Raw genomic sequence first — 12,730 nt, 5'->3', positions numbered from 1 at the left:
TTATTTCCTTCTTTGTACTTTTGGTTGTACTTTTAGGAAATTACTATTTTATACATCTTAAGCCCATCAACACACTTTTATTGTTATTGCTCTACACAACTGGTTTTTAAATCAGAAGAGAGAAAAGAGTAACAAATAAGAATATATTTACATTGTCTTTCATATTTACTGTGTAGCTACCTCTTTATTGCTGTATGTGGATTTGTTTTTATTTATTTTTAATTTTTAATTTTTATATTTTTAAAGATTTTATTTATTTATTTATTCACGAGACAGAGAGAGAGAGAGAGAGAGGGAGGGAGAGAAAGGCAGAGATACAGGCAGAGGGAGAAGCAGGCTCCATGCAGGGAGCCCGATGTGGGACTGGATCCCAGTTCTCCAGGATCAGGCCCTGGGCTGAAGGTGGCACTAAACCGCTAAGCCACCGGGGCTGCCCTATTTATTTTTATTTTTAAAGCTTTTACTGATTCATTTATTTGAGAGAGACAGAGAGAGATAGAGAGAAGTGGGGAGAGGGGCAGAGGAAGAGGGGCAAGTGGGCTCCCGGCTGAGCAAGGAGCCCAACATGGGGCTTGATCCCAGGCAGGACCCTAAGATCATGATCTGAGCTGAAACCAAGAGTTAGACGCTTAACGTACGGAGCCCCCCAGGCACCACTTCTGTATGTGGGTATAAATTACTGTCTAGGGGTGCCTGCGTGGTGTAGTTGGTTAAGCATCTGACTCCTGGTTTCAGCTCAGGTAGTGATCTCAGGGTCCTGGGATCAAGCCCCGATCAGGCTTTGGGCTCAGTGGGGAGTCTGATTATCTTCCTCTCCCTCTGCTTCTTCCTCCTGCTTGCACCCTACTCTCTAAAATAAATAAATATTTTTAAAAACACAAATTACTATTTGGTGTCCTTTGGCTTCAAATTGAAGGAATCTTTTTAATATTACCTGTAGGATAGGTTGATAGAAATAAATTCCTTTTTTTTGTTGTTTATCTTAGCATGTTTTAATTTCTTTCACTTTTGAAGTATACTTTTGCTGTAGATTTTCTAACAGTTTTTTTCCCTTTCATTAATAGCTGATTTCTTTTCAAGAAGAATCTTATCCAAGATTCCTTTTCTGTGATGAGTCATTATTCTCTTGCTCCTTTCAAGATTCTCTCTTCATTTTTTGCTTTTGACCATGTGGCTACGAGGTGGTTAGGTGTGGATCTCTTTGAGTTTTTCCTACTTGAACACTCCCCCCTAGTGTTCTTCCTGGATGTGTAGAATAATATTTTTGTTTATAGCTGGGAAGGTTTTGGCCACTAGTTCTTCTTTATATAGTTCTTCTGCCTCTTTCTCTCTCTTCTTTCCTTCTAAGGCCTCCATTGCATGTATGTTGGCACACTTGATATTGTCCTACAGGTGTCTGAGACTCTGTTCATTTTTCTTCATTCTCTTTTGTCTTTCTTAGACAGGATCATCTCAACTGATCTATCTTCAAGTTTGCTGATTCTTTCTTCTGCCAGCCCAAATCTACTGTTGAACCTCTACAGTGAATTTTTCATTTCAGTTATTATAATTTACAGCTTCAGAATTTCTATTTTTTTAATACTTTTTATCTCTCTCGTGATAGTCTCCATTTGGTGGTATATAATTCTTCTGCTTTCCTTTAATTCTTTAGACTTGGTTTACTTTAGTTCTTGAAACATAATTTATAACAGTCAACATAAAATTTTTGTCTAGGGGCACCTGGATGGTTCAGTTGGTTGAGTGCTTGTCTCTTGATTTTAGCTCAGGTCATGATTTCAGGGTTGTGAGATTGAGCCCTGCATCTGGCTCTGTGCTCAGCATGGAGTTTGCTTGTCCCTCTTTCTCTGCCCCTCCTCCTGCTCACATTCTCTCTCTCTCTCTCTCAAATAAGCAAATAAAATCTTTTTTTTAAAAGATTTCATTTATTTATTCATGAAAGACACACACACACACACAGAGGCAGAGACACAGGCAGAGGGAGAAGCAGGCTCCATGCAGGGAGCCCGATGTGGGACTTGATACCAGGACTCCAGGATCACGTCCTGGGATGAAAGCAAGGCGCTAAACCGCTGAGCCACTCAGGGATTCCTGTAAATAAACTCTTTAAAAAAATAAATAAAATCTTTGTCTAGTAAGTCTATTTGGGCTTCTGCACAGTTTTTATTGACTGGGGTGAGTTTTTTTTTCCTTTTTCATTGGCATAGTTTCTTGTATCTTTGTGTATCTCGTAATTTTTTTTTTTTTTTTTTGTTAAACACTGCATTTAAAATACTTTAATGTGGCTACTCTGGAAATCAGCCATCCACTCTCCTTTCCAGGATTTTTTGGTGCAGTTTGTTGTTGCTCTTTGTTTGCTTAGGGGTCTTCCTTGGACTAATTCTCCCAAGCATATACTCTTTGTTATGTGCAGCTTCTAAATTCTCTCTTGGTTAGCTTCATGGTCAGCTTAGACAGAGGTTTCCTTTAATGCCTTAGTCTAGTACAGCCTCCATTCTGTGCCAAGGGGCTCTTTGTGTCTGTTGGAACACAGCTTCAATGCTCTGCCAGCTTGTAATTCTGCCTTTTCTTTCACTTCCTGCTTGAGCAGGGCCTCAAGGTCAGCCAGAAGTGAGAAATTGGGGCTCTTTCAGGTCTGCTGTGGACATGTACACAGCTTTACACATGCATATGCCTTCTAGATTCCCAGGAATATGCTGGAGCATTTGGTCAGCTTCTTGCTTGTTCCAATTGGTGTTGCCACCTTAGGCAGCTGCAATGTTAAACACTTGCTACTGAGTGTTTTTGGCAAGCATTCTGGCATAAAGCTTTTCCCAGTGAGTGAGCTCTGCATCAGGTCAAATAAATACAAATCCTATGTATGGACTCTTCCTGGAAGTTGACAGATAGTGACAATTCTCTGGGAAGGAGCATTTGGGGAGCTTAAAATTGTTTTGCTTCCTTCAGTGAGTGCTACTTTTTGCAGGGACTGTGTTTATGAGATTGATGGTTTTTAAGGCTACCAAGGAGCTGAGAAATAGGCAAGTTAAATGCTACAAACCTCACTGTTCTTAGCAAGGTACTTGTCTTGAAAAAATATTTCTTTGGTTGTTACCAGACATTAATTTCCAGGGTTCTGAAAAGGTCGTTTTTCCCCACTAGTGTTATTTTTTTTTAAGATTTTATTTAAATAAATAAATTCATGAGAGACACAGAGAGAGGCAGAGACACAGGAAGAGGGAGAAGCAGGCTCCCTATAGGGAGCCCAATGTGAGACTCGATCCCAGGACCCTGGGATCATGTCCTGAGCTGAAGGCAGATGCTCAACCACTGAGCCACCCAGGTGCCCCTCCCCCCTAGTGCTCTTGCTGCTTTTTATGGAGAAGCCGATTTTCCAAGGTCCTTGCTCTACTATTCCAGAAGTGCTTCTTCCACTGGATTTTTAGAAAAGGTTTCTTGGGGTCAGGGTAGATTAAAAATCCTAGCACAAACATGGTAAGATGGACCTGCATGACTGTAGTAGAGCTGATAGGTAACTATCCTTTAAAGTACTAGTTCTTAAGCCACAGAAACTTTTGGAACTCTGTGATCTAAAAACCCCTCCAAGGACCAGGGCAGAAAGTGAACAGCAAAACCAGGCCAAGTGGTCTCCATGGGCTACTGAACAAGTGAAGAGAACATTGTTGTATGAATCAGAACACAAAATATAAATGATTATCTTCTAACAATCATTTACAAACTATATGGCTACTGTTCTAGAATTTTTCAGTGGGGGACCCCTGGGTGGTTCAGTGGTTGGGCATCTGTGTTCGGCTCAGGGTGTGATCCCGGGATCTGGGATCGAGTTCTGCGTTGGGCTCCCCGCAGGGAGCCTGCTTCTCCCTCTGCCTATGTCTCTGCCTCTCTCTCTCTGTGTCTCTCATGAATAGACAAATGAAATCTTTAAAAAAATATAGAATTTTTCAGTGGAACTCACAGAATGGTTTCCTACCGTAGGGGTCACAAACTCCTGGGAGTGCATGTGGAGTAATTGACGGTCCTCAAATCCAAATGGAAAGGAAGCATCATTAGTAGAGTGAATACATCTGTTTTGTACTTAGATGTACTTTCAAGTGTATACTGCCACTAATAAAGACACAGATCTATTTAAAGCAACAACAACAATAACAGAACCCTAGCACCGAGACTGTTGATCTAAGGTAGGCAGCTGCAGAGACCAGGGGAGCGCCTCCATTTGTCTCTGCAGGTTTAGCATGGGCACTAGCCAAGCAGCATTTGACTGCTTCCTTGTGTCTTCCTGGCTCCTAACATTTTATCCATCATTTGTCCACCAATCCCTCTTTCCCTCTTCCTCCTCCCTTTCCTCCTTCCTTCCTGTCAACAAGCATTTACTGACCATCTCCTGAGTGCCTAAGGGTCCAGTCCCGGTTCCAAGGAGCCTCTGCTTTGGTGGAGAAGGACAGGTGTGCAGGGATGCCTGGGTGGCTCAGTGGTTGAGCATCTACCTTCAGCTTAGGCCCTGGTCCCCGGGTTCTGCGATTGAGTCCCACATTGGGCTCCCTGCGTGGAGCCTACTTCTCCCTCTGCCTATGTCTCTGTCTGTCTCTCTCTCATGAAAAAATAAGTAAAATCTTAAAAAGAGAGAGAGAGAAGGACAAGTGTGCAGAGCAGACCACCACAACCAGGCACAGAGGTGCTGGGACAGAGGCAGATATCTGGGGATGGGGGAGATGGGGAGAGTGGATGTTCATGGGGAAAAGAGTGTCTGGATGGAAAAAGCATCCTGCCCAAGGTCCCTAGAAAGAGGACCCCAGAGTGCAAGAGTAGTGTTGGGCTTCTGAGGCTGAGAAATGGGGGAGATGAGAAATCTATTCCATTATGATGGAAGTGTGTAAACACTGTAGGGTTCTGGAGGCATTTCCAGGCAAAGACTCTCTCGGCCTGGGTCAGCTCTGTCTGTAGGTCCGTGGCGGCAGCTATAGCAGGAAGGCATCTTGGCCAGATATCAGTCCACCAGACAAAAAGAGCCCTTCTCTGTGAGATGCAGGAAAAGGCCTGGTTTGTACAAGGGAAGACACCAAAGTCAGGATGTGTATGGATATGAAACTATCTGGAAATAAACAGGAGGCCCAGCCAAAGCTAATCTGAGAGGGACATCTGCTCTGTGCTGCTCACACCATTCCCCGAAAGGCAGAGAATTAGGATCCCGTGTGGGAAAGGGCAAGAGGGGGTGCTGCCCATCCCTTGGCCAGCTGCTGACCTCACACAAGACACTTATCCACTTGGAGCCTCAGTTTCCTTATCTGCAAAATGGGGATGATAACACATTCTTATCTTTTCCATGGCTCTGTGAGGGTCACATGAGATGAAGGCCTTCAGAGGACCCAGCACAGAGGCCCAACAAATCCTTGTCTTTCTTTGACTTTTAGATGTTTTTTTTTTTAAGTTTTTATTTATTTATGCATGAGAGACACAAAGAGAGAGGCAGAGACATAGGCAGGGAGAGAAGCAGGCTCCCTGCAGGGAGTCCAATGTGGGACTTGATCCCAGGACCTCGGATCACGCCCTGAGCTGACTGCAGATGCTCAACCACTGAGCCACCCAGGTGTCCCTGACTTTTAGATTTTTTAAAACTGGAGTCCTAATTCAAATGGATTTTTGAGTAAGCTGGGTAATATTATACTTTGTCCTAAAACAAGTCACTATGTATTCCTCATTTCCTTTCCTAAAGGACATCAGAAGCTACAATAAAATGCAACGAAACTTTTTACAAGAGTAGGAAAGAGAGCTGAGTCATGAAGTGTGTTGTGGAAAGCTGGTAGTGGTGTGTGTGTGTGTGTGTGTGTGTGTATGTGTGTGTGGCGGCGGGATTACACACAAAACCCAGAGTAAAGAGAAGTGCTAGCAACCAAACGCAAAATGGCCTCAGCTCTGGAAGTCAAAGTGTGCAGAGATCCATGAGGAGTGTTTCCTAGCAGTGAATTCTAGGGCGTTTATCTTGAAGTCCTCTACCTAAGGAATTAGATAGGGCAAGCAGGCAGTGGTACAGGGGCGGGAAGCCCATGCTGGTGCCAGGGAGAAGACTCTGAGGTCCAGAGAGAATGTGCTGCCCTGTTGCCCCCTGGGTTACAATCTGCCTGGGGTCCCATAGGGGCTGGGCTCCTCTGGCATCAGCTACTACGCTCTCCTGGTGAAGCTGCTTAGGAGCTGAGCATGTGTGCATTCATTCCTTCTCTGTCGTGTGGACGTGCTTCCCTGAGCCTGCGGGGTGCTGGGCTCTGCACTGGGTGCCGAAGACTCCGGGTGGGAGCCCCTAGCCGGCTGGGTCAGAGGAGGCTTTTTGGAGGAGATGCCTGAACTAGATGTAAGGACAAATAGTAATGAACTTGGACAGAGACTCTGGGTAGAGGAGGAGATATCATGGGCAGGCTCGGGGTGGGAGGCCCTGACCCCCAGGTAAGATTGGAGGGGGGGACATTGTGGGGTCAAGGATGCTGCCCTAGAGTCTGCATGGGAAGGCCGTGGCCGGAAGTCTCCCTGAGATGATGGGGAGCCTGAGAAGAGCATGTAGGGTGGCAGGTGCTGGGTTTGGGGTGGGCAACATTCAGCCCCCCGGCCCAGAGATGACTAGGAGGAGGTGTCATCAATATCATGGGGGAGCTGAAGCCACAGGGTGGCAGAAAGGACAGAAGAGGGCCACAGGCAGGCTTGTTTGAAAGTCAGGTAGGGTCCCAGGGAACAAGTAGAGAGGGAGGGGTGGGAGATGCGGGAGCAAACAGACTGGAGTTGAGCCAGGAACACGGGGGCAGGGCTGACAGTCAGGATCAAGGAAGAGATGGCACAGGGGCACAGCGTCTGCCAGCATGGCCATGGGAGGTCAGAGGGCCTCTGGGCAAACTGATGTCGGTGGCAAGGCTGTGGAGGGACCAGAGGACTGGGATGATGGAAGCTGAGGGTGTGGAGCAGGGGTGGGCACCAGGTAGGTCTAGAAGCTTCATGGCCACAGGGTAGGGGGTGTGCAGGGTGAGTGCATTTTGGGTGGAATGAAGGTGGCAGAAGGGAGGGGGCGGCAAGTATAGGTGAGTCTGCGGGCCGAGTGTCAGGACAGTGGAGGAGTCCCCTCCTGGGACTGTGCCCGGGGAAGGACAGTCCAGGTCTGGGGAGGGCAGGGGATGCACCCAGCAGGCCAGTTCATTGTGCGGAGGGACCCCTGGTAGAGACAGGGGCTGGTGGAACCATCACTAGCTCCCACAAAGGGAAGAGGATGTTTCAGGGGCTGACAGTGACCTTTGGGAGTGGCCAAGGGTGCAGAGGGACTGTCACTGGAAGCACAGATGCGGAGAAGCCAAGGTAGACAGTGTTGGACCCTGGGGCTTAGGGGACAGTGGCCAGCTGTGAGGGAGAGGAAGGCCCGGCCCCGGGGTCCAAGCATCCCAAGTTACGAGGAGGAACAGGTACTGGCACCTGCGGCCGGGTGTCAGGCCAAGGGCGGACTTGCTGGCCTGGGTTTGGAAATCAAGAAAACCAAGGACTCACCAGGGTCGCCTCTTCTTCCAGCCTTGCCACGCCGTCCGGGAGGGCCTGGGCAGGAGAACAAGACACCGGTTGAGAAGGGAAGCCAGGGGATTTGAGCACAGCCCACCCAGCCCTGTGCCCCTGCTGGCCACACAGAAACATGTCGTGGCCTTCCAAATACCCGAACTCGGGAACAAGAGGCACTGTCTTGTCCACTGCCTGTCCCTCCTCCACCACCTGGAACTTTCCGTACCTCCCTCCCCCAGAGCCCAGGGGGGAGCTGCTGATGAATTGCTCATGTTTTATGGCACTTAAAATCCACACCAATGTGCGATGGCCTGTGTCCACAGATTTGCTTTTTTAAGATTTTATTTTTTTATTCATGAGAGACACACAGAGAGAGCAGAGACAGGCAGAGGGAGAAGCAGGCTCCATGCAGGGAGCCTGATGTGGGACTTGATCCCAGGACCCTGAGCCAAAGGCAGAAGGTCAACCACTAAGCCACCCAGGGGCCCCCATCTTAGCCATTTTTAAGTGAACAGTACAGAAGTGTTAACTGTACGCATGTTGTGCAAACAGAGCTCTAGAACCTTTTCATTCTGGAAGATTTGAAATTCTATCTGTGGAACAACTCCCCTTTCCCTATCTTCCAGCCCCTGGCAACCACCACTCTATTTTGTTTCTAAGAGTTTGCTTATTCTAGGCATCTCATTTAGGGGCAATCATACAGCATTTTTTTGTGACTGGCTTATGTCACGTTGCATAATGTCCTCAAAGTTCATCCATGTGGTAGCAAGTGACAACTTCCTTCTTTTTAAGGCTGAATAATATTCCACCGTATGCATACACCATGTTTTCTTTTTTTTTTAAGCTTTCAAAGGCTTTAATTAATTAATGAATTGGCTTTTATTTATTTATTTATTATTAATTGGAGTTCAGTTTGCCAACATATAGCATAACACCCAGTGCTCATCCCGCCAAGTGCCCCCCTCAGTGCCCATCACCCAATCACCCCAACCCTCCGCCCACCTCCCCTTCCACTACCCCTTGTTCATTTCCCAGAGTTAGGAGTCTCTCATGTTCTGTCACCCTCACTGATATTTTCACTCATTTTCTCTCCTTTCCCTTTATTCCCTTTCACTATTTTTTACATTCCCCAAATGAATGAGACCATATAATGTTTGTCCTCCGATTGACTTACTTCACTCAGCATAATACCCTCCAGTTCCATCCACGTTGAAGCAAATGGTGGGTATTTGTCGTTTCTAATGGCTGAGGAATATTCCATTGTATACATAGACCACAGCTTCTTTATCCATTCATCTTTCGATGGACACCGAGGCTCCTTCCACAGTTTGGCTATCGTGGCCATTGCTGCTAGAAACATCGGGGTGCAGGTGTCCCGGCATTTCATTGCATCTGTATCTTTGGGGTAAATCCCCAACAGTGCAATTGCTGGGTCGTAGGGCAGGTCTATTTTTAACTCTTTGAGGAACCTCTACACAGTTTTCCAGAGTGGCTGCACCAGTTCACGTTCAGGAGGGTTCCCCTTTCTCCACATCCTCTCCAACATTTGTGGTTTCCTGCCTTGTTAATTTTCCCCATTCTCACTGGTGTGAGGTGGGATCTCATTGTGGTTTTGATTTGTATTTCTCTGATGGCAAGTGATGCGGAGCATTTTCTCATGTGCATGTTGGCCATGTCTATGTCTTCCTCTGTGAGATTTCTCTTCATGTCTTTTGACCGAGTTCAAAAAGGGTGTTGCCTGTGTTCTCCTCTAGGATTTTGATGGAATCTTGTCTTACATTTAGATCTTTCATCCATTTTGAGTTTATCTTTGTGTATATGTAAGAGAATGGTCTAGTTTCATTCTTCTGCATGTGGATGTCCAATTTTCCCAGCACCATTTATTGAAGAGACTGTCTTTCTTCCAATGGATAGTCTTTCCTGCTTTGTCGAATATTAGTTGACCATAAAGTTGAGGGTCCACTTCTGGGTTCTCTATTCTGTTCCATTGATCTATGTGTCTGTTTTTGTGCCAGTACCACACTGTCTTGATGACCACAGCTTTGTAGTACAACCTGAAATCTGACATTGTGATGCCCCCAGATATGGTTTTCTTTTTTAAAATTCCCCTGGCTATTCGGGGTCTTTTCTGATTCCACACAAATCTTAAAATAATTTGTTCCAACTCTCTGAAGAAAGTCCATGGTATTTTGATAGGGATTGGATTAAACGTGTATATTGCCCTGGGTAACATTGACATTTTCACAATATGAATTCTGCCAATCCATGAGCATGGAATATTTTTCCATCTCTTTGTGTCTTCCTCAGTTTCTTTCAGAAGTGTTCTGTAGTTTTTAGGGTATAGATCCTTTACCTCTTTGGTTAGGTTTATTCCTAAACACCACGTTTTCTTCATCTATTCATCTCATCAGGTGATGGATGCTTGGGTCGCTTCTACCTCTTGACCATTGTGAACAGTGCTGGGATGGACAGGGGTGTACAACCATCGCCTCAATATCCTCTTTCCATGGGATGCCTGGGTGGCTCAGTGGTTGAGTGTCTGCCTTTGGCTCAGGGCGTGATCCCCGGGTCCTGGGATTGAGTCCCACATCGGGTTCCCCATGGGGAGTCTGCTCCTCCCTCTGCCTCTCTCCCTGTGTCTCTCATGAATAAATAAATAAAATATTTGAAAAAAAAATCCTCTTTCCAATGCTTTTGGATATATATCATACAGCAATTCTAGTTTTACTTTTTGGAGGTACCTCCGTACTGCCTTCTGTGCTGATACCACCATTTTACATTCGCACCAACGAAGGCCTCAATTTCTCCATAGCTTCACTGACACTTGTTAGGCTGCCCTAATGGGTATGATGTGATATTGCATTGTCATTTTAATTTGCATTTCCTTAATAATAATTAATGATGTTGAGCATCTCCTCTTAGACCTGTTGGCTATCTGTATGTGTGTCTTCTTTGGAGAAATGTTTATTCACTGTCCGTTTTTTAGTTGGATTTTTGTCATTGTTGAGTGACAGAGTTTCATATTCTGGATATTAACCCCTTATCAAGCACATGGTTTGCAAACATCGTCTCCCATTCTATAGGTTGTCTTTGTGCTCTGTTGATGGTTTCCTTTGCTGGTTGGAAGTTTTTAAGCTTGAGGTGGTCCATTTTATCTATTTTTGCTTTTGTTGCCTTTTTAACCTTCTGAGTTGATTTTTGTCTATAGCGTGAGGTAAGGGTCCCACTTCAATTCTTTTGCATGCAGATATTCAGTTTTCCCAACACCACTTGTTTAAGAGACTGTCTTTTCCCGACTATATAGCCTTGGCACCTTTGTTGAAGATCATTTGACCATCTAAGTGATATAGCCCTGAATATTGAGAGCAGAAATTAATGCCAGTTACATGGCTCTTGTTTTCCCTTAATACCAGACACAGACCTTGAGTTTTGTGCTGGAGTCACCCATGGGCCATGTTGACTTGGCATGGCTGAGATTCTGGCATTCTCATAACAGACAACAGCTCCTCACACTGGCGAGGGACTTGCAGCTTATGGAGGACCTCCAGGTCTGTAACCTCAGTTGAGGCCTGCTCACGCCCATACCACTGGGTCACTGGCCAACTTGACATCTCCATGTGGATCTCACCAACATCTTGGGCCTGTTGTGGCTGAAACATACATCCTGGTCTCCTTCCCAGCTGGTGTGTGCAGCAGGCCTGGTGTTAGGCTTTTTTTCCTCTCTGGGCACATCTGTTTTCAGGGAGAGTGAGGGTGTGGGAACAGGAACCCCACTGGCACACAGAGCATCATGCTTCTCTGCTTGTAAGAGGAAAAAGGCCCACTTTCACTCACAAGGCCCAGTGCGTTGGTCAGGTCACTGGCTTCCAGGCTTTCACCAGGCCACAGAAGCTCATGCTTGGCTCAGCAAGCTTCAGCAAGCACGTTTGGCCTCAGACTGAGGGGGGACATGGCAGGAGGGGGTCTCACAAGTGGGAGAGTAAGACAGGCTCTTCCTGGGTCTGAAAGCTAGAGCACACCATGGTTTCCTGCTGGTCATTACTGGGCATGACTGTAAAATTCTCTGTCTGTGTAACTCAAGCCAGATGAAGATATTTGCCTTCGTTGAGGCAGCTGAACTAATGGATTTGTCTGGTGGTTCTCCTGGGTGGCATGGTTAGGCAGAAGGCCCAATGAGGAGGGGTGCTAGCAGGCGAGCAGCTGCCTGGGCAGGGTGCAGCTGCCCGGGCTCTGCCTCCCAGAGCCTTTGGGGAAGTTTCCAGCAGGCCTGGAGTGGGGTAAGGCCCAGATATACCTGGGCATCCAGGGCCTATGGGGCTGCAGGCTCATGAGGCTGGGTGGGACTCCCAATTGAAAGGGCCTAGGTAGAAAAAAGAGAATGAGCCTGATGCACTTGAACCCTCTCCAAGGCCAACCCAAACCAGACACTAGAGGCTGCAGCATGAACAACTCACACTCTGACGATTGGTCAACCCTTTGTGCAAACTAGCGAAAGCAGGCCCCTGGCCCAGTAGTTTGCCCCAGAACTTTCTCCTTGCTGTTTTTCTCCTTTTTCTTCCTTTGTCCAGTGGGAAAACTTCTCCCACTGCCAGCACACACTCAGACATTCAGGCTACCCTGGGAGGCATCTGGGAATTTGTCTAGATTGGCCTGGTATGTACAGATGGGAAAAGTGAAGTTTTGAGGGGGAACGCAGGTCTTGCCCAAGGATGCTGTTGGAAAAGCTGTTCCAGCTGGAAAATCTGCATGTGATGAAGCCCAGGTCCTGCCCCACCTCCGCATGGGACCCACACAGTGGCATCTGTGAGGTGTCTTTCCAGTGGCTGTGTACAACAGACACCAACCAGAAGGTGGCAGCGCAAGAGGAGAAAGACATGACTCATATGGCTGTCTGCCTGGAGTAGTTTACTCAACCTCTCTGGGCCTTAGGTTCCCAACCCACAAGTGTTGGGGTGGCAGGATTATAGGTGCCGTGCAGAGCCATTAAACAGAAGGGCTGGCAGCGTTTCTACCAGCTGCACAAACGAGGGGCCTATTTGGGATCCCAATAAGTAACTGGCTGGATGGGCCTTTGGGTCTTTGGAACATGGGGGCACTGATGTAAATGGGCTCTTATGTGTCCCCCAGGGTGGGTAAAGCCTGACACAAAGCAGCTGCACTCCAGTGACTTTGTGGGCAGGGTTGGAATCCAGATGCAAGGCCAGTCTGAGGA

At 46.8% G+C, this 12,730-nt stretch overlaps 1 protein-coding gene across 1 annotated transcript in view; it reads right to left on the bottom strand.

The window, feature by feature from the left end:
* Window positions 1-12,730, bottom strand: part of COL23A1 (collagen type XXIII alpha 1 chain) — a 322,060-nt gene that overhangs the window by 59,129 nt on the left and 250,201 nt on the right. Inside the window, exon 3 of the mRNA XM_038551808.1 lies at window positions 7,513-7,557. Within this exon, the coding sequence (XP_038407736.1) occupies window positions 7,513-7,557 (45 nt within the window). The remainder of the gene's footprint in view (window positions 1-7,512; window positions 7,558-12,730) is intronic.

Source organism: Canis lupus, chromosome 11 (assembly GCF_011100685.1).
Source record: "Canis lupus familiaris isolate Mischka breed German Shepherd chromosome 11, alternate assembly UU_Cfam_GSD_1.0, whole genome shotgun sequence".
Lineage (NCBI taxonomy): Eukaryota > Metazoa > Chordata > Mammalia > Carnivora > Canidae > Canis > Canis lupus.
Note: the sequence above shows the minus strand (reverse complement) of the source record. Positions and strands in the feature narration are given on the sequence as shown.